At 36.7% G+C, this 21,250-nt stretch overlaps 1 protein-coding gene across 9 annotated transcripts in view; it reads right to left on the bottom strand.

Annotated features, from left to right (window-relative positions):
- LOC126923762 (FERM domain-containing protein 5) overlaps positions 1 to 21,250 on the bottom strand; it is a 70,079-nt gene that overhangs the window by 21,580 nt on the left and 27,249 nt on the right. For 6 of the 9 annotated variants that reach the window (XR_007713311.1, XM_050737593.1, XM_050737542.1 and 3 more), the window contains 5 exons: positions 15,312 to 15,464; positions 11,676 to 11,690; positions 10,418 to 10,506; positions 5,364 to 5,590; positions 4,146 to 4,313 (listed from right to left, as the gene is read on the bottom strand). Coding sequence is in view for 8 of the 9 variants with exons in the window: in XM_050737593.1 (XP_050593550.1) it covers positions 4,146 to 4,313; positions 5,364 to 5,590; positions 10,418 to 10,506; positions 11,676 to 11,690; positions 15,312 to 15,464 (652 nt within the window). In the remaining variant the exon portion in view is untranslated. The remainder of the gene's footprint in view (positions 1 to 4,145; positions 4,314 to 5,363; positions 5,591 to 10,417; positions 10,507 to 11,675; positions 11,691 to 15,311; positions 15,465 to 21,250) is intronic. The other 3 variants (XM_050737564.1, XM_050737574.1, XM_050737563.1) reach the window with 2 other exon arrangements.

Below are 21,250 nucleotides of genomic sequence, written 5' to 3'. Positions count from 1 at the left end.
ATTGAAAGTTATCGTTAGGAAGAAACTGCTTTCGTACTTTCAAGCTACCACATATGCTTTGTATTTTAAATAAAATAAGCAACGCGACACGTAAATCGCCTCCTGTTATAAAAAGCAACAAATACAAATAAATGCTGCTGTGTATAATGGTGCGAATATCGATGCGAGTAACTGCGTATCGTAATTTCCATTACCGAAAATATTAATAAGTCCGCTCGGTTATCTAACGTGAACGCGATATTTAAATATCGTTGATCGTCGCACGTGCCGACTCGTAAGAAAGTGACAGGGTCGACACGCTTAAGAAAATTATTCAGCAACTATCGTACCCGGTACATTAAACTTTTAAACTTCGCAACAACGATTCATATAATTCTCACTATAGTTTCTTCATATCGGACTAAACTGGATGAATCGATGTTTCGCGTTTCTGGATGCAAGGCCCTCCGAAGAGACAAATGTAATTCCAGGCTAAACGCTCTAACAGAGAATTGAAAAAACACGTTATATCCTTCAAAAGAATAAAAGACACCGGTGAAAAGATTCGAATTGAAACCTTACAATATAAACCGCGTAAATTTCAAAGTACAACTGCATGATACAAAATTTTATTCGAGACGAAACGTATTTAGCGTATCGACGATACCAATGGCACACGCATCTTGTTATCTTTACTGATAAATAGAATTTCAATTAAGGTACCTCACGAGTAACGAGTAAAACGCAAAGGGCAAGTCATTGGAATATGATAAAATTCGAACAGCTTGGAACTTCGAAAAATACATTGATACGAAATACTATGTTTCGATCGACAACAAACGATAAATTAATCGCGCTGCGTGAACACGATTCTGTCCAAATTGCTAAACCCTTTGAGTGCTGAATACTCGCGGCCTATGTCGTCCGTACGGACGGCGCGCGGCTAGAGCTGACGATCGCTGTGGACGGAATACTTTTTCGTTAGACTGAACTCTGTTGATTGACTATTCAAAACGCAAATCGTAATAAGTTATAATAATTCTTTTGCACGAGATTAAATGATTCAAGAGCGTTATTTTTTAGTTATTTTTAATTATTTATTATAAACATTGAAATTTACAGTTAACTAGAATTTGGCTGATAAACTAGAAAACAATAAACTAGAAAACTAAATTTAGTAAATATAACACAAGTTAATAATTTAGTTGTGTGTGAAAAATTCAGTGCTTGAGAAAACTAAAAAAACCAGATGTAGAGTTTTCTTACAAGTGGTGACCACTTCGACAATAACGAGCCACTATTGGCATTTGTTTACTGCCGTAAGGAATGCATTTATATTTATTTCACACAAACGTAATAGTATTACTTCTGCGTAGGTGTTCGGAAAAATTGAAAAATATAAATACATGCGTCCTTAGCCCATGCCGGGCACTTACAGAAAACGCATATATACGTCCTCAGTCCACAGCGATAGCTTTCGCCAGACACCTATATGCGCCCACAGCACTCAAAGGGTTAAAATAAGAAAGATAAGAAATTCGGGCGTAATATGGTACGTGTCGGATATATCTTACGATATTACCGGAGCCTTTCACCCAGACATAAAAATACTTGTATCGCGCGATATCGACGTTTGAAAGTAACATCGGTAAGGTAAGAAACCAATTGTGTACACGCGATCGATATGATATAACGGCAAACGTAATTATAAGATTATCGACTTGGTAATAGAGAAATATTCGTCGACTGAATCACGATACAGGGCTTCTTGAGTATTACTAAGATCATCTATATGTCATAAGCTATAACGATATCGTAACAAAAAATTATCTTTTAAATCTGAAACAAATTAATTATGCTTATTTACACATGCGTGTTACAAGTGCATTCCATCGTGACGCATGGTTCCTTTATCGATATGTACAATGTAAGAGACAGAGAACGGATCTTCTCAGTTGCATGTGCGAATGTGTATATGTGTGTGCGCGGATTCGCGCGTCTCGTAAAATGTATGCACCAAGTTGTACAATTAACACGAATGATTGGCGATGAATTACGATAAAACGTAGGAAATATGTATATTTGGTACGTACAAAGATATAAACGCCTTATTCGATATCGCGAAAAGTACTATGCGTTGCTGAGCAAAAGTCCTTCGAGATGACACAGAAATGACAGCTTTACTCGCTTCGGCTAATTCTTACGCCAAGTTCGTGCGCACACATTGTCTTTGAAACATACATAGACCTAGGCCTAGTCGCTATACTCTAAGCCCTTTTCAAGCGATATATAAGATTCGGCCGAACGATATACAACGAACAGGCGTGTACAAAGCGATTCCTTATGAAAGAAGAAAATATAGAGCAAAGTGTTTGTATATGACGCGTCGCCGTTTTCGAGAAAATTGAATTTGAAAATTTATCGAGTATACTCGGACAGGATCCCGTTGAAATCGCCGACGCAGATTTCATCGAGCGTAGAGCTTTGACCGATAACAGTTTCTGACTGGCAACATCTTTAACCGACTGGCAGGATAATAGTACGGAGAAACAAGAGAGAACATTTGCTTGTACGTATAAATTTATCGCTGCGGAAATCGATGGCCGGCCGGATTAACGATATTGGCCCGAAGCTAACACACAGGCCGTGGATTTGACGGCAATTTGCGTCGAAATCAAACCAAAACTTATTTCATTGTTAGTCATCTTGTATGCGGTGTCGGGCTTGGATAACTGGACACGAGTAAGCGACCAACACGAGGTTGTTCCACGTGCGAAAATAAGTCGACAACGTAGAATAGAATTTTTTATTTCGGCACTTGGTTCCCGAGAAAAAGAAATCTTCATTTATTCATGGTGTATCATATACGTATCGATATCCAATTCTCGAGCAAACATGTCCAAGCTTTGTTTTCTTTATTCCTTCCGAGCTTTCCGTCGCATCGACTCTTTACGAGATATCCTGATTCTTTGAATTTTAATCCTGTTTCTATCGGTACGTTGCGCCTCGTTCCGAGCCCTCGTAAACATCCCAGTTTGCTTCTTCGGGGCAGACTTGAAAATTTCATTCCCCGAAGAAGCGCACTGCGACATTCGCGAAATGTCGAAACTTTTCGATCGCGAACTTTTCAATAACGCCTAATCACCGAGAAAATGAAAAATCTAGGATTTGTACGTTATACGTATTAATAGTCGAAGATCCGAATCTACAGCAGCGGATAAAAGAAAGTTTAAGAGGTAAGTGGTACGAAGGGTCGTTCACCATAATTTTATAAAATATAATTATATTTGTCAAGAGCAAGGAACGAATGTAATAATGTAATAATGCAGGTTGTCGTTAAAAACGTATAGTACAAACGTTATTGGCATTCGCATAATACTTGTAATTGTAAGCTTTCTTTTGTCCATCGCTGTATGTTCGCTCGATTATGCTCTTAAATTCGATCAATTCGTTTTACTCGCAACGAAAGAAATACGTGCAGCCGACTTTGATATACATGGGTGATTGCTGTTGTAAATCGTTGCTTGGGCTTTTACCGTAACAATTGTACATATCTAGATATATAAGACTAGCTATATTTCCCTTTAACGTGGGTTGTGTCGTTGCGGTTAATCTAAGGGTCATGTAAATCAGTAGCAGGAAGGATAAAACGAGTTGATCCGTGTGGTACTATCTATCTAGCTAATGATTCCGTTTTATTGAGATCCTCTGTTAGGTACGTGTGTGGCGGTTCGAAGGATGTCAAGATTTTGGTAGCTTAAAGAGCTTATGAAACGTCTAATTGGCAGGTCCAGTATGGTGTCTTGTACCGCTGATGAAACGTCTGAATAAGAAACTTGGCTGACAAATAACCAATCATATCCGTATTCCTTCCGAGAGACTTCTCAGCAAAGCACAGTACACGCTTAAAGTCTATATTAATGCAATTATTTAGAATTCGATGAACACCAAAACTTGCATTCGCGTGCATTCTCTATTATTGTACGGGGGATCAGGTAAAAAACGATTCGATCGAAGAGATCGTATGAAAGAAATCTGTAATTAAGATTCATATTTACTGTAAGCCATGCGTCTCGAATCAGCGTAAATATTCGATTGAATAAAAATCGAGAAGGAAAGAGGAAAGAAAAAATTCTATGTACAAGAGAATTAAATGCGTGACTGACCGTTATTTCTTCTGCCATGAATTTCTTGGTCCTCCGAGACAGGTTCTAGAAGTGGTAAAGTGTTATCTGGACAATAAGGTGAACTGAATGGAACGCCGGTACTACCTTCTGACATTCCAGCACCGTCCAAACCTGCACTGTGACAGCTACGTGGCAAACTGGAATATCCTAAAAATTCGAAACTCATAAGCATCGTATCTAAACTGTTTTTTGTGAATTGAAAATACAAAACTGCGGATTTTTATATATTTTATACATTTGTAAGAATTTACAAACTGCAAACATGCATACAGGATGCAAATAATTTACAGAAATGTAGAAAATGTCCAGAGTATAATGGTTTCCCTACTACTTAGGTAAAACAATTTTCTATCTAAGCTCCGTTTTGTTCGTTATATTCGTAAAAATACAAATTTGCATAAAAATCTGTAGTCTATTTTTTTGTTTTCTATTCGTACAGCTACAGTGTATGTATACACTATCGTCCACAAGACACGGGACAGCACGATTAGGATAAGTGTGGAATGATCGTTGCAATTGCAAAATGAAATTGATACTCATTAACCGTATATATTATAAGAAGAATTATAAATGAAATTATGCTTATTTACTTGTTACGATTAAATCCAGAATGTGACACGGTGTTCTATTAAGCTTGTAATTTATCGCAATACCGTTGCACCGTGCATTTGCCTTTGAAACTCTCACCAGAAGGGATAAATCTGACTTTTGCCACACTGTCTCTACTCTTTTTCCATCCTTGCTTGTCTACCCAACCGCGCGAGAACACGAAGAGTCTTGATAATTATCCTGACTCTCTTGCACGGACCTCTTCTCATTTTTTCTTATTAATAATCGGACGTCGTTACAGCTTCGTTTATCGTAGAAAAATCAGTGTTTATCGGCAATTGATAAATCGAGTGTGCGACTGGACAGATTTGATTGCACTTATACGCGCACCTTGGTAGATATTTATACGATTACGAAACAAAGTTCTGTATTTTTGCTTAGTATGCGCCCAATTTCTATCTATTTCTATCTATTCAGGTAATTGCGAAACAGAGGCAAGATTCGCATCTATTCCTCGTGGATACCTTGCTACACTACGTACTAGTTTCTGTATTGATAATTAATTTGAATTTACACGACGCCAGGATCATACGCGATAACGCGCGTGCTAAAATTGACGATAGAAAGAAACGATAGATAGATACTAACTTATTTCGACGAGATCTTGACTAGGGGTACTGGGGGTAGCTGGCACACTGCTAGCTTTTCTTCTAAGACACGTCGTTTGACAGCGCTGTATGGGTGGTTCTTCCTTCCGAAGTGGACCCGTTTCCTCTAAAACTTCCTTCTCTGTCCTGCCAGTATATTTGAATTTCGTACCCCAAGAGAAGATAGATCCACCGCTTACAACCGGTGCATCCGATGCCCTAGGTAATCTAATCAGAAGAGAGTGTTCAGTTAGTGATTTACTCGGCCGTTGGATCTGTTTGATCGGTCTCTGTACATTCAAACAGTTATATCAAGGTATGTCTCTGAGAAAATGAATTTCTTAGGAATATCCTCAAATTTTAGCTACGTGTTAAAAAGGGTACGATGTACGCGTAGCTAAAATTTAAGGAAGCCTAGCGGTACCCCGAGGTCAACGCGTCGAACCTCAAAGCTTCTGCAAAATCAAAAGCGAATTGCTCGTGAATTTTTCGAACAGCTGATATATCGCGTGAAACTACGTTAGAACTTTTATATTAAAAAATATTAAATATAATATAATATATAATAGATATGTTATATTATATAATATTAAAATATTATATTAAAAAATGGCCCAGCGGTACCGTTTTTCAGGTAAACGAGTGCAAATTACGCGATTTGATGAAGTTCTGGATGAATGTAAGGCATGCGTGTGCACAGATATAACGCTGCCATGCGTGTCTACGTAAAGGGCTGGGCTAGCGTGTTCAGTTTTTGCAAAAGGTTCCTTTCCCGTTCGGATGTGCCGACGACGTACAACATTCTTACACATACGCTCTCGCGTGTTGAACATTCGCGAGCGATTATACTCTGAGACATACCTTAAGTATGATAATTATACACGATAATATCTGTATGTTCCAAAAGTTCTTAAAAAACGAACACGCTGCTTGTATTTCAAGACGAAATATCCGTTATACCATAAATAGCTTCCCAAGATTCGTATCATTTTTCACGTTACTGTTCAGTGTAACAATTCTTTTCCATCCTACGTCCTGCTTGTGCCTTCCATATAATAAAATCTCCTTCTCCGCGAAATGACAGTTTAAGCGTTTGAAAATATAGAAAATTAAGTCTAACAGCGTTCTATAATGAAAATATAATACATCAACCTCTAACCCCTTGGACTACGCGCTATCTGCCGATCGCTCGAGCCATAGTAAGCAAGAAGTTCGGTCGCAAAATGTAAGAACTGGCTCAAAATGTACATTTAGGGGCTACAAAAGGAATTGTGAAATAATAAGCGAGGTTTGGGGACAAATAATATTTTTAAGGCGTCTAGGGCGTAATCACGATCAATCGATCAGTTAACAAAAACAATTTATCATTTCAAAGTGGATAATGACTCACTGGCAATTTGTAAATTACCACGAGTCAGGCTCGTGGGCTCCGTTTATGGCAGAAATCCCTTACGAGTCTCGCTCGTGGTTAATTGCCAAGGGGTTAAATATATTATCCTTTTGGTTATCGTCTCAAAGCTTGAAGATCGAATTCGCTTTCAGAATCATTTTAGGAAATTTTTCATAATTTACGACATTTCGTAACTATACGCATATGTAACATTTATCATAAACAAAGAGCTCGTTCAAGTTAGTACAAATCATACGTTTGCTGGCAGAAAGATCGAAACGACCAAGTGACAAAACGATCGAAGAAAGACACCTAGGATCGGGGCTCTAATTAATAATAATCTTATGCGCGAGAGCTGGAAATACGGGTAAAAGGAAGGGAAATTGTACTTGTCAAGAATCGAATTTTTCTAACAAGAGGAAAATTGGACAGAACCATAGACGATGAATGATAGAGAGTCTTTATAAATTTCATTTCAGCGTTTACGCTGTACCTACTTAAAAATGATAACCCACAGCAGATATGATACTAAACGAATCTCGAAATTTTGGTTCAAGAATGATACGCAAGAGGATACAGTGCACCAGCGTTTTTCCAAAGATAAGACAACGTATTAAAGTTTCACGAGGAGATCATTTTATTTTATATTTCTTATACGAAAGTTTTACGCTTCCCTGTGTTCGATCCTATATGTGTATTATATGTAGCATTGTGTTTATCTACGAATTTATAAATATCATTCCGTTATGAACAGTTACATACATACATAGATGCACAGCTAGATGCACATAGTACTATATACAAAGTTAGTGTACATTTGTGTTAAAAAAAAATCTTGGATCATTTTATAACTTCGTAATTACATTTTTACTAATCATTGATAAAAATATGCTTTTCTCTTGCAGCATAAAAGCTGCGTATACGGTATGCGGTCCGTGATTCGTAGTGCAAGCTCGCGAGATTCTGTGATTCGAAATACGACAAAAATTAAAAACAGAGTTTCGTTGGAAGCCTCGCTTTGGAGAAGATCGAGTTTGAAAATTTGTCAAGAACACGCGGACTCGTCCAATTCCCAACTAGACGGAAGCGGACGATCCATAGGAAATTATTTCATGTGAAAACAAGTCGAAAACGTAGAATACATTTTTGTCCAGGGCCCTGTTTTGAAAAAGAAAAATGTAGGGGACTTGTATAGAGGATGTTTGATCGTGAGATTTATTAACCCTTTGCGCTCGAGAGGCGATAGTCCCTGTTTATGCTAGATTTCATCTTCGATCGATGAGAATTGGTTCGTAAATTGGTTCCTTAGCTCTTTGTGTTCTTTGTTAGGATGTGTAAAGTGTTAGACTTTAAAATGGAGATAAAATATTTAATCCCATATCCCTTCGAAACTATAAGTTCAACTATGGTATTGAAACAAAGCCTCGAACGTTAGTTCGGATTCGACGATCATGGCAAAAGTATTATAGTTTAGAAACCCTAAAAGAGTGGTTTTCGGAAATGAAATTAGCTCAAACGAAGATGAACTTGATTTTAAACTGTTGAAAAATGAGATTAATTATATCAAGAATGCATCTCGGCGAGTGCTTTATAAGTTATCATACAAAAAAATACAGAAATTAATATTACAAGATCATATTTTCAAAGATGTAAATATAGATAAATTATTAGGATATAATGTTTTTGTAAATTAATTTGTACATGAAATCATTTTACATTAGCTGTAGTTCACGTATACGCTAAATCATCCGGAGCAGCTGGTACGCCTGGCCGAAAAAGTCCTCGAGTGCAAAGGGCTAAATGTTATTGCTTGTTGTTGAAACCGTCGAATATATTTAAAATAATAAATTAGTATACCGACTATATTCGCCGATGGGCTCGTACGGTGTGTAAATCGCAAAGTAAGATTCGCTAATGACTCGTTAATTAAATCACTGATAATTCGTTGATAACTCGATAGATAACTCGATAGATACTCGACTCTTTTCGGTTGCGTCCGTTTATTTATACCGGTCGAGGGAGAGCCGGAAAATTCAAATTCGTCTTCGTTGGACGGTTGTACGTAGCAGCGACATTGTTTTGCCCGGAATTTATTTATTCTTACATTACATGTATCCTAACGATCTTGGTACTTCGAGGTAAAACAACAACATGATTTGAATCGTCCTCTACTCGTGTGCCGCTACAAAAATAAGCTCGAATACCGGGCAACTTTTCATATTCGATTTCTTCAAATATTACGTTTTCGACTTACTTTCACGCATACGGTAATCTCCTGTCGATTACCTGTCCCTGTATAGCTGGCAATTAAACGAATTAATCCATACTTGTCAAGTTTTGAGAGTCGATTTCCTCCAACACAGTTTCACTGTTCTTGATTTTCCTCGTATTTTCAGCCATAGAATCTCTCTGATCCCATTTGTACCATGGATTACGGATCCTATATATAACATGTTATCAGATCTGATACACCTAACACCGTCGCTCTTCATTTTCTCTTATTTCTCAGGATACAAGAAAATGCGAGAAAGTTATCGTCCTGCAAGAAGACATTAGGATATAAGAGTGTAATTTCAGGATCATCCGACATTATACCGTGAGTTTCGTTTTGTTAAACGAAACGACCCATTTTCCACCTCTTAATCATTAAAAAGCTGAGAGGAAAACGCATCCAACCGTGTCCCGTAGCATGACCCTCGAATAATGTGGCCGATAATTTCCCGAGCAGCAGATCGAACTGGAAGCTGGCGTGAAAAGGAATTGCAAAAACAGTTTGCAAAAACAATTTGCAAAAACATATGCATAAACGCATTATTTGTTATTTTAACGTATACTCGTAATGTTCTCCCTCAAACTCGATGCTCTTATTTAGACGAAAAACGGTCGCGTTTCCAGCTCTCTTTGCCATAACCGAGGATGTGCCTGCACGAGCGTTGCAAATCCATTTTCGTGTTTTACCGATCACGTTTTTGTATACTACATTTTTGATCACGCCCCGTGGATATCCATTTCTGCGTGCTCTTCATCGTACAATTATATTGGTACGATGATCAAAGATATCGTACGCAGGAATGTTCGATTTCGGATACGATAAACCGATCTGGACGAGCATAGGTTCTTGGCTTAAACAAATGTACCAATTTTGGCGGAGAACGTTTTAACGCGCGTTAAAATAATAAATGCCTTAACGCTGTCTATTAATTACTAATTATTCACGATGTTCTGCGATTCCTTTTCACGCGAGCTTTCACCTCGATCTTTTATATGCGAAATTTGCGGGCCAGAAAAAAAGACAAAAAAGAAAGGAGAAAAAGAAAGAAAAACGTAACTAGCGATACAATCTCGGAAGATACGACATTGAGACGACTTCCACTCTCGTAGCCTAATTCCCTTCCCGAAACACGATAACTTTCTCTCGCCACATGCTTTTGTATCGTGACGAATAAAAGAGTAATTAAGAGTGGCAGAGTTAGGTGGGACACCTTATGCGTAAAACTCGTTAACGAAATGGTAATGGAACGCTTGAAAGTTATAACGTTTCACTAACGATCCAAGGACACGATACACATGATCGTAAGTATATATATTTGATATAAGAATATACGAAGCCGTGATTATTCATGCCAGTACGTTAAAAGCCATTAGCTGAATAACAGCATACATACGTGAAAAATAACATTTGCTCGATGGCGCATCTCCATACGTGGCGGCAGTTCGATCCCGTGGGACACTTAAACCCAACTGTGTGCTTTTTCTGAAAATGGTTGGGAAACATTGCACTAAAACGTCTACTCTATGTACATTAGTTTCGACAGCTACAGCTACATGTTATTTTATCACGTAATTGCGACAAAAGGGAAGAAAATTCTTGAAAAAGAAAAACGACTGATTCTCTTTATCATATACTAATACCTTCTGACACAACCAAAATATTTCAAGTAACTATTTCACACCAGGTACTACTATCACACTATTACACGTAAATTATGTTTGACTACGTCTGTCTATCATCAATTACATTCCGATTAGTATCGATAAACAACAACGATTTAATTCCATAATAAGCGTTAGTTATTTAACGTTTAATGTACGCTTGTTACGTATGTTGCTTTAACATAGTAACGTAGTACCGATTCATCGTATATCCGATCCATATATCTTTTCCACATAGACGCTGCCTATTTCAGTGACTTTTATTCTTCTATATAAAGCTGTTGAACACATAAGGCAGTGGTTTTTAACCTGCTCGAAATCGCGCAACATTTTCACATTATAAGACACGTTCGCGGAACAACAAAATCACCAAGGTAGTAAAGCTACCTATCTAAACAATCGATGAACATACTTTTGCACGGACATATTCAAATGCATGAATTACGGATGAAAGAACAGTACAGATAACGGTAAGGAGGGAAAATGTTAATTTCGAAGAAAGACGCTGTATTCGTGAAAGCTGTAATTAGAATAATTCTTTCGTCGAAATTACTTGTCACGCTTGATTCGCTGGAACGTTATTGTTCCGAGATATCGTTTCGGTTAAGAACCACCGACATAACGTATAAAATAGTATAACTGACACACAGCACAATAACGCTATTACGAATGTTCAAAAAGTAAACGATTATTAAATGCACTCCTACAGTGACAGTGTAGAATCTACCGAGGCAAATTGTTGGTTTAATACCGATTTAAGAGACTTCAAACAATTACGTCGCTTCATCGAGATAGCTAATCGTTCGAAATCTCTGCTCGTAGTTTCCGCCAGTAGCGATACAGCGATCTGCTCTCCACTCTCACACCGATTGCCGAATTATTACTAGTAACAGGTTGATCGCATTACACGACAATAATCAATCAAACATGTAATTTCCACCTATGTTAAAAGACACGAACAATCCGTGTGACTGCTGTGAAACGACTCACCTTTGTTCTCACGTCCTGGATAGGGCCAGCAGCGGTAGAAAATAATAAGATTAGTCGAACTCGTAACAATATCGAACGCATAACGTACAAGGTGTCTGACTTCGATTCGAGTAAATGCTAGCACATACGAAGAACGATGATTCGTGAGAAGAGCGTAGTGGTAGCGGTTCGCGAAAGTAATCAAACACTTACGCGTATCTACGCAATTAATATCATGGCTATTTTTGAGAAAAATAAATTTGAAGAATCGTGCGCGTGTATCAATTCGTAACCAAGTATGTCGCTTCTCGAAAGCGAAACCTTCAACGAAAGAATTTTATTCCACGTGTTTTTCGTTATTTTTCCACGCCAGCTCGAGTACATTAATTTTTCACAAATTCTCCCATTAATTTTTCTTGAAAAGTAAACCTCGGGCAACAAAATTTTACCCTGTATCTTCTTCTTATTTTCATTTTCCTTTTCCCTTTTTCCGCTCAACCGGACCCCGCATTCGAGACACGATTATCGTTATTATAATAGCAAAATTCCGACATAGCAGAAACCCATTCGACGATGTACACGCATAAACAAGTTGGGAAACGTTTATTACAAACATACGCTTAATGAAAAGTCAGTATACAACAGTAATAGTAATAGAGTAACAGTAGTAAACATTTGGTTAATGCTAAAGTTGGTTTCACCGAATGTCGTAGGTAGCTTATCAGTGTAGCGAATGATTTTACTCATCACCGTTCAATTACTCGTCTAATAAATATCTTGTAACTCGTGTGTACATTTTAAGATTAATTTCACGCATTGCAATCCACGATAATCGTGTCTCGTTACAACGTTTAACTAGATTTCAAATTCTTCCATATAACGTACACATAAAAGGTAAAAAGTTGGAATACTTTCGTGATCCGCGATGTATCATGAACCAGTATACGCGGTGTATCTAACAGGAAAATAAGCTTTTAAAAGATCTAATTTTACATCCGAATGCAAAATAGAAACACCGAATATGATCTGTTTCTATGGTTTTTAAATTTAATCTCTAATTTTAAATAATCACGTTTCTCTTGCTTATGAGATTTTATCTTTCTATGGCAATTACATCGGTCTGCCGATAAATTTTACACGCTTTTACCGTTTACTGTGTGTTTTACTTCGATATTTAATTAATAACTATAACATTATAATTATAGATACTATTAAAATTAATTAACATAATATTATAATATATATTGTATATCATATACAATATATCATATCATATCATATATATCATACAATATCAATATATCAATATATATCAATACAATCATACAATGTATATCATATACATATATAATATATATTGTATGATATACAATATATATTATAATATTTCATTCAATTAATATCGCTCTTCATAAAAAATTCAATTAATTCAAAAGTAACATACACCTTCTCTTTTGATATTACGTAGAAATACGTAAAACGCGTCTAATTTAAACGTAAACGGATAGAAAATAGTCTAACATTAATTTCGTTATGAAACTAAGATTAATTTCGATAGGATCCAAATATTTAAAAACCGTCTATTTCTGTTCCACTTTTAACATTGTATTTATGGACATGTCGATATACTTGAAACGATTGGAAGACTCATGGAGTTAGTAATCCTATAAACCACGTTCAGACACTGGGTCAAGGTTGGTTCATCGATCACATTCGCAAGAAATGATTAAAGTAATAACAGCGATTACTTTGTTGCTTTTGCCATTCTTCGCTTTTAAGGAAAATAAAAGTAATTCGACTATCTTTAATGTTAGAGTTGATAATAAAGTTGAACGAAAACGCACGAGCTCTCATATTGATCGCTTGATCATCCGATTTTTTTTATACGTATGATGAATCGATGCGACGTCAGGCTCTATTTATAGCATTAGAATAATTCCAACAGGCGAGAGAAACAGAAAAAAGAAGAAAAAAGGAAAAAGAAATAAAGAACGACCTCGATATACAGGCAAGCATCGCGCTGCCATGCATAACGACCATGTGAAAATATATTCGATCTTAGGTAATACCGACAATCTTGGGCAAAATTTACGTTAACTAAGAAAAATTGCATATAATAAGTAACAATATAAAAAATGATCGTAGTAAATGAAACAAAGTAATCATAAGTAAATACGTATAAAAATTGACGAAGATATTCGAATAGTGGTAGACATCTGTTACGAATGTATCGTGTCGTTGCCTGACTTTTTAATGACGCGGACAGAAAAGTAAAAGCTCGCTTGGACGACACGACACTAAAAATTTCTAACGTTTCATACAGTTTCGCGAGGACCGCTTATTTCGAAAGCGGTGCAACTTCACTTTCCCTTGTTTCGAGATATCAAAATGCTTGCGTTTAATGATTGAAAACTCCTGATAAGATCTACTTTGTCCAGTTTCTAAGCGGCTAAATTCGTTATACAAATAGCTCTTGAGGATCAAGTAGAGCAATATCTTTTTTCAGGATCGCGAACGAATGTACGCCACTTTAAAAATTAGCGAATTCTACGAGTCGTGAAATTTTCATTGTTCGAAACTTATGATTCGCGCTTTAATCTATGCTTTTGCTTACAAGAGCAGGAAAAACGAGATACCGTTGTTTAATTTCAATACCATTTGTTTTCGATTAATTCCTAGACTGTTCGCAGACAGGTCACAGATTACAGAAACCTGGGCTTGCACCACTTTCAAGATAAATGATTATGCAAAACCATCTATTAACGAAACTTCAGCCGACGAATATTTTAAGATTTAAATCGTAAATTGTTCATAAATGAAATGTTCACATTAAAATGTACGTAAATTTTTGGTCTTCTCAATTTCTTTTTCCAAATATGGACTTTCATCACTTTCGAAATAAACGGTCTATATCTGTATTATAACGATAACAGCCATTAGAACTAAAGACTAGACGAAAGCTAGTAACATCGGCTTATCGATTATTAAGAGGAAACGTTGCTACAATCAGCAAAGTCAAAAAGACGATAGTCTGACGACTACCAATCTTTCTTTAATATATCTTTAGATTTTTACGAACATGGTGAAGAGAATAGAACCTAAATAGAAATTTGTTCCGTCTATTCGATATTAAAACGACTACTCCGTTTTACATGTTTTATACATTTTTGCATTCTGTGCATTTTTACGCCTTTTAAATTCCCCACCAAACGCGAAAAACTTTGCGGTATAATAGTAAATCGATACACCTTAATAATCAAAAAATTAATTATCCTATATTATACATAAATTGTATTTTATTCTATCGATTTGTAACAAGCGCAAAGGCAAGCGTAAAACATACGAGCTTGGTTGATCTTATCGAATCGATTAAATCGAGGAAATAAATTCAAAGGATGTCTGATGACTTGAAACATTCCAATATAGATACATATGAATAAAATATACACGTATTTCATACATATACGTAATACATTTCTGTAACGATATAGAGCCAATATACGTTGTAACATCTGTTTCATTTTATCAGAAATTAATCTTAACATAATGATCTTCGTAATCTTATGAAAGTTCCCTGTCAAAGCTAATTTGAGTTAATAGTTAAATTCCAGCCGTGTGTTTATAATTAGAAAAAATGAAGTTAAAAGAAGCGTTTACCTCGCTTATCGTTAAATGTACAATAAACATTTTTCCTTCGAAGTTGATTTTTTGAACCTCCGGCCAGCGGAAATGGTGTGTTTTACGGGATCCTTGAAACGTTAGGATTCCACAATGATTAATGCCGAGATATAATTGCGCACCTTTTTGGTCCTGAAAAAGAAAAGAAAAGGACACTTTTACTACGGCGTATATGTATCTTATTTATACATATAAAATTTAATATCTAATAAAATCTAATCTCGTATATGTACGTAATATTTTAGATTACTTTTAGTATTGCTTTTTTAATTTTAGATTATCTCTTCAACTGCTATTTGCTATATTTGGCGAGTGACGACTCGCAAAGGCTCGTGAAAGTTGAGGTACGACAGTTGGCGATATTCGATCGATAAGAAGGAAAATTATTCCATAGAAATGCGAGTCTCTTAAAAATAAATAAAACGGCGAGTACGACGTCAAACAGACAAAGAGATATCGTAAACAGATATAGAGACGAAGATGAAATTGAATTCGATTCTTAGAGTAGGCGTCCTTGTACTCTCAGAACTCGTGATAGATACGCTGTTATTAAGTAAATTAAAGAAAAACAGCAAATAAATGCCATACGTAATTGTTTGGATGACGGAGTTTCCGAATAACAGAGCACGCGTCTTCTCTTATACTCGTATGATATAATATAAATGTATTTTATCAATTATTTCTGCATTCTCTATATCCTGTTTGCTGCTAAATCGAATAAATCAATTAATACATTCAGCTACATTGAACTACTTTCTGTTTGTGCCTCTAATTCTGTCAACACTTTCAAATAAGAGAGATATATTCATCGCCACTTCCACCTTTACCTTTCCTTTTCAGCATCGGCATTTACAATTTTAATAACATTTATTCAAATTTCAAAACTGTCCCGCATAATATAAGATCTAGATCCTGGTGTTTCCTTATCGCTAATTTATAGAAACTATTGGTATATTTACTTTCCAATCCCATTAAACGAATTATGTCAACAATTCACAAGGCAACAGACACATACGCTACATACATTACGCACATTCAACACACACATTACGCATACCCTAAACACACGCTAGATGCATAATACACACACACACACACACACAAAAGATACAAGTCCGATGGTGTAACGTGAGTTAATTCACTGCCGATGGTACACTTTTCATTCAAAGTGCGATGAAACATCGAAAAAAAAAAAAAATTGTACATCAACTTTTTTCAGGTCATTGTAAAGGGGAGACTTCCCTTTACAAAGTTATCTGGGAACGTATCTTTAAAAAAAAAACTTTTTTGATTTCGTAGAGTTGTTTGAATTTGTTGAATTTTCGAAAGGAAAAAGTATCTTTGCTTTCTCAGCCGTTGTACACGTTGTAAAAACAACTGTGAAAAATATGAACACAGAGGACCGTGAAAGAGGAAGCTTCGCGTGGTTAAGCTAGTCCAGGCGGATCCTCGTACGACTTTATTTTTCCCCAGAGTCACGACGGTTCAAACATGGAGAATTTTTCATCGAAAATTTAGCGATCCTTTAATTTTGCATGCCAGTGTATTGCGTCGGTCGACAACCAGGCAGGCAACTGATTTAAATTCTTTTCTACGTCTTGCACTTCCAACGCTCTACAAAAAATAGTAAATAAGAAATAAAAAATAACAGATAGTTGCAATCCGTTCCCAGGGTATTTACATATTTCATCGTGAAATAAATATTTTATTTATACCGAACTTGAGAGCATACAAACAAAATAGTAATATGTACACTGAACGACATTTTCAGATATTTTCAGAGTATAAAGCTTGTAGAAATATTTTGTTCTTTTCTTATTTGTTCGAATCTATTTAAAAAATTGACCAATTTTGATTCGTATAGATTCTTGCACACAGAAAAATGTATTTAAAATTAAATATAAATGTAAGAAAGGCTGTCCTGCGGGACATGGTCAACCAAATAGAAAGCGATGCTGTGTGCAAAGATAGATGAAAAATGTAGAATAAAGCTTTTCGTCCGAAGTTTGGTTCTCGAGAAAGTCGAGTTTGAGAATCTACCAAGTATACTTGAGCGTGGCTAATTTCCAAGGCTAATTCATGGAAATTTATCATGCGTGTATATTAGATCAATTTTTAACTAATCATCCTCAGATTTTACTTGTTGAAAATGAAATCTTACGCGGAAAAGTGACATCGCACGTTTTTATTTATTCTCGCGTGTAGAGTAACCTCCTACCGATTGATCGCTCATACCCAGTTGGGAAATTTACTGAACCTTTTTACTTTACAATCAATTCTCGCATTGGGAATTTTGAGTACGTTTCTCTGGCGTGGCGCAGTGACATGGCTAATTATTTATAATAAGTTTATTTCTAGCTGAATCTAGTGCTTGGGTCTAACGGATGGTGTTTTCTTAGCCTGCGGATCTGCTCCGACGTATTAAGTAATTTAGTAATTAGGGGGTTTCCATATTTGTTAACTCTTTTGATATATCTATTACTACATTTGGTTATTTCTTCTTTGACTGTGGATACATTGAGGTCGCGATGTATTGCTTCGTTAGTAACATACCAGGATGCATCTATTAGGGATCTTAGAGTTTTAATTTACTAAACTTTACCTTGAATAAAAAAATATTATTCTAAGTTTCCAGCTTATCTTCCCACGTATGATCGTCCCCTAAGCGGTCGACACATTACGCGCAACGAATCCTGCGTAAGGTGTTGATCGATCGATAATTTCTCTGTTGTATCGCTAATCTTCTATTAAAAAGGTCCCCGGTCTTTATCAAGACGAGTGATATTATTACTCCAGAGATACAATTTTGCTAACGATAAAACTCGAATTTCGTCTTCAGCCTCTTCTGATCAGCAGCAATGAGCCACAGCAGCAATGAGCCATATAAACAAAATAGAGACAATGCAAGCTAAAATTCTTAGAACAATAGTAAACGCCTCATGGTACGTTAGAAACGAGGACATACGGAGAGACCTGGGAATACCAACGGTCAAGGAAGAAATTAGCAGGTACGCAGAAAAATACAAAGAAAGAACAGCAAAACACCCAAACCGGAAAGCTGCGGAAACATTCAAAACCATAAACATGGACAGAAGGCTAAAAAGGAGACACCCAGCAGACCTCACAAAGGATATAACCTGACAAACAAGAAGATGGTATCCCGTTGGAGGTAGTCACCCACGTGATAATCAAACAGTTAAAAAATTCTACCAAATGTCCAAATTGGACAAATTGAGAATGAAAAGAATTAAATAATAATTTAAAAAAAGCCGTTTCTAGATTATTTGGAGGAGATTTGCCTGCCTGACAGGCAATGGCTCTTTTTACATCCTATCAGTCATATGGCGTTATTACCTTATTGCCTCCTCCCTTATATCTATCTAAACTCTTTTCCTTGTCGATCTGTCTTTTCTTATATATCTACCTCCCCTCTTATCCACTTTATTATATTGCACTCCATTATATATTCTGTCTCTAAAACTATGGCAACTTTTGATTATACGTAATAAATTACAGTTATTATACGGCAACTTTTATAACCAAGATCGATCATTTCAAAAGAAAGAAAACACCTTAACTACAAAATACATAAAGATGCAGAATCTCGAGACAACGACTACCGACCGGCTTGCTACCTTTACCTGTTATCAGAGCGATCTTTTCCCTTAATTCCTTCAATCTGGTAACGTTGGCCATAACTTAGAAGCTGCGGTAACAGCTGCGCTCTACGTTTTATCAAATTCTTCGCTTCAATCTGTTTTACGTCTTTTGAAACGAGCGCGATCTATATAGATATATGCGCTGTGGCTGATCAAGCTATAGCTATATACGATCGATTTGTAACATCAATCCACATCAGAGACCAGGCCACACACCGCGGACAAGATGATAGCCAGACGTCTGCACATTCTTGGCGCGTAAGCTCGATAGTCTTAAGGACCCACCATGGTCTTGGTATTTTCATAGTTAAGGTTCTTCAGACCAAATAAGTATCTTTTATTTTAAGTGCCTCTTTTACACTTATTGTTTACTACGGGTTGACACGGGAAAGTTAATTTTCCTCGCGTTCGGTATCTTCCGTTAGCAACTTTTTCTCGAGGGCGGCTAAAATCCTTCCTGGTCCACCAATCTTATTATCCAATCGGAAGCGATGTCTACTGCCCTCACTTTCCTAAACAAAATTGTCATCAACAAATCCGATGGTCCCGTGTCCTTAGACACACCTACCCCCAGCTTTCCTCAGACACAGTACCGTCAGTAAAACTTCACTTACTCTGTATCCTTAGAATGGTCAACATATGTTTACCGGTTTCTACCCTCAGACCAGTCGCGTACTTGATCAGTGTATACTCAATTGTGAATATTAAGTGAAAAATAGAGTTTAATAAAAAACAACAAAGTTAATAGTTGTGTTACGGCTCAGCTATTTTGTTTTCATCATATAACCCTCAAGTTTACGTGACAGATTCGTGCGAAGTTGCGACGAGACGACCAATATCGAGCATGAGAAATTTTTTATCATTCCTTTTTTGTCTGCATTCAATTTCGTTCTTCCGTGCGTGTGGAAAACGATCGCGATAGTACGACCAATCGTATAATTGCATAGAATTGTGTATAATTGCGAATAATTGCATCTAGGTACGACATCGTATTTTAGTACTGGTACCGTCTTAACTTTATCCGCTGCGTCAACCAAATTATCGTCATTACGTTTGTACATTCAGCATCCAATAGCGCTACTTAGATAGGTGCGTTTTTCAAAACTTTGCTTTTCTAGTTAGACCATGTTAGAACGTAAAATGGTTGTTAATACAGGTAGTACGCCATGCAGCTACTTTCCTACGTATGTTTTCTAGAATACTGTATGAGTGATTTTATGCAAGAACCGTTCCAACAAAATTATGTCCCGACACCGATACGAAAAACTGGACGATAGCAAAACTCTCCTAATACGTTTACACTTGTGATATTCGGCTGTCAGTGTAACATCAAACCAAATGTCAATCCACATCAGAGACCAGGCCACACACCTAGGGCAAGATGGCATCCAGATGTCTACGCATCCTTACTGCGTACCCTCAATAGTCTTAAGGACCCAACATGAATTTTTTTACTTGATACAAAATTTACAATCAATTCTCGTTGAGAATTTTCAGTAACTTCATTTGGCGTGATACAACGACATGGTTTATTATAGTTTATATTGTTGGTTCTAGTAGGATCTAAGGATTCAATCTAAAGGGTATTTTCTTTTTAGTCTGCGGATCTGGTCCGTTGTGTCAAGTAGTTGGGTGACTAATGGGTCGTGGTGGTTGTTGACTCTTGCGTTATATCTGCTTCTGAACTTGTATATTTCTTCTTTGACTGTGGGTATCTTGACGTCGCGGTGGATTGTTTCGTTGGTAACATACCAGAGTGCGTTTATTAGGGATCTTAGCGTTTTCGATTGGAAGCGTTGGAGTTTTTCAATGTTGGAGTTACTTGCTGTTCCCCATAGTTGGATTCCGTAGGTCCAGACAGGCTTTATTACGGTCTTGTAGCGCGTAATTTTGTTCTGCATGCTTAGGTTGGAGCGACGGCCAATGAGCCAATACAGTTTTTTGGGTTTGTCCTTCAGTTGTTTCGATCTGTCTGTGATGTGTTGTTTCCACGTTAATCTCCTGTCCAGAGTCAACCCATCATAAATCCTGACATTTTCATGGTTAAGGTCTTTCAGACCAAATACAAGCATCTTCTATTTCCAGTGTTCTTTACATTTTGTTTACTACGAGAAGATACGGAAGGTTCTTATGCTCCAATCGAAAGCAATGTCTATCGCCCTCACTTTCCTAATTAAAATTGTCCTTAACGAATCAGCTCATCTCGTGGCCTTAGACCCACCCCTAGCTTTCCTCCGCCACAACATCATCACAAAATAC

The sequence above is a fragment of the Bombus affinis genome, chromosome 2 (genome assembly GCF_024516045.1).
Source record: "Bombus affinis isolate iyBomAffi1 chromosome 2, iyBomAffi1.2, whole genome shotgun sequence".
Taxonomy (NCBI): Eukaryota; Metazoa; Arthropoda; class Insecta; order Hymenoptera; family Apidae; genus Bombus; species Bombus affinis.
This window is presented reverse-complemented; position numbering and strand designations above follow the sequence as displayed.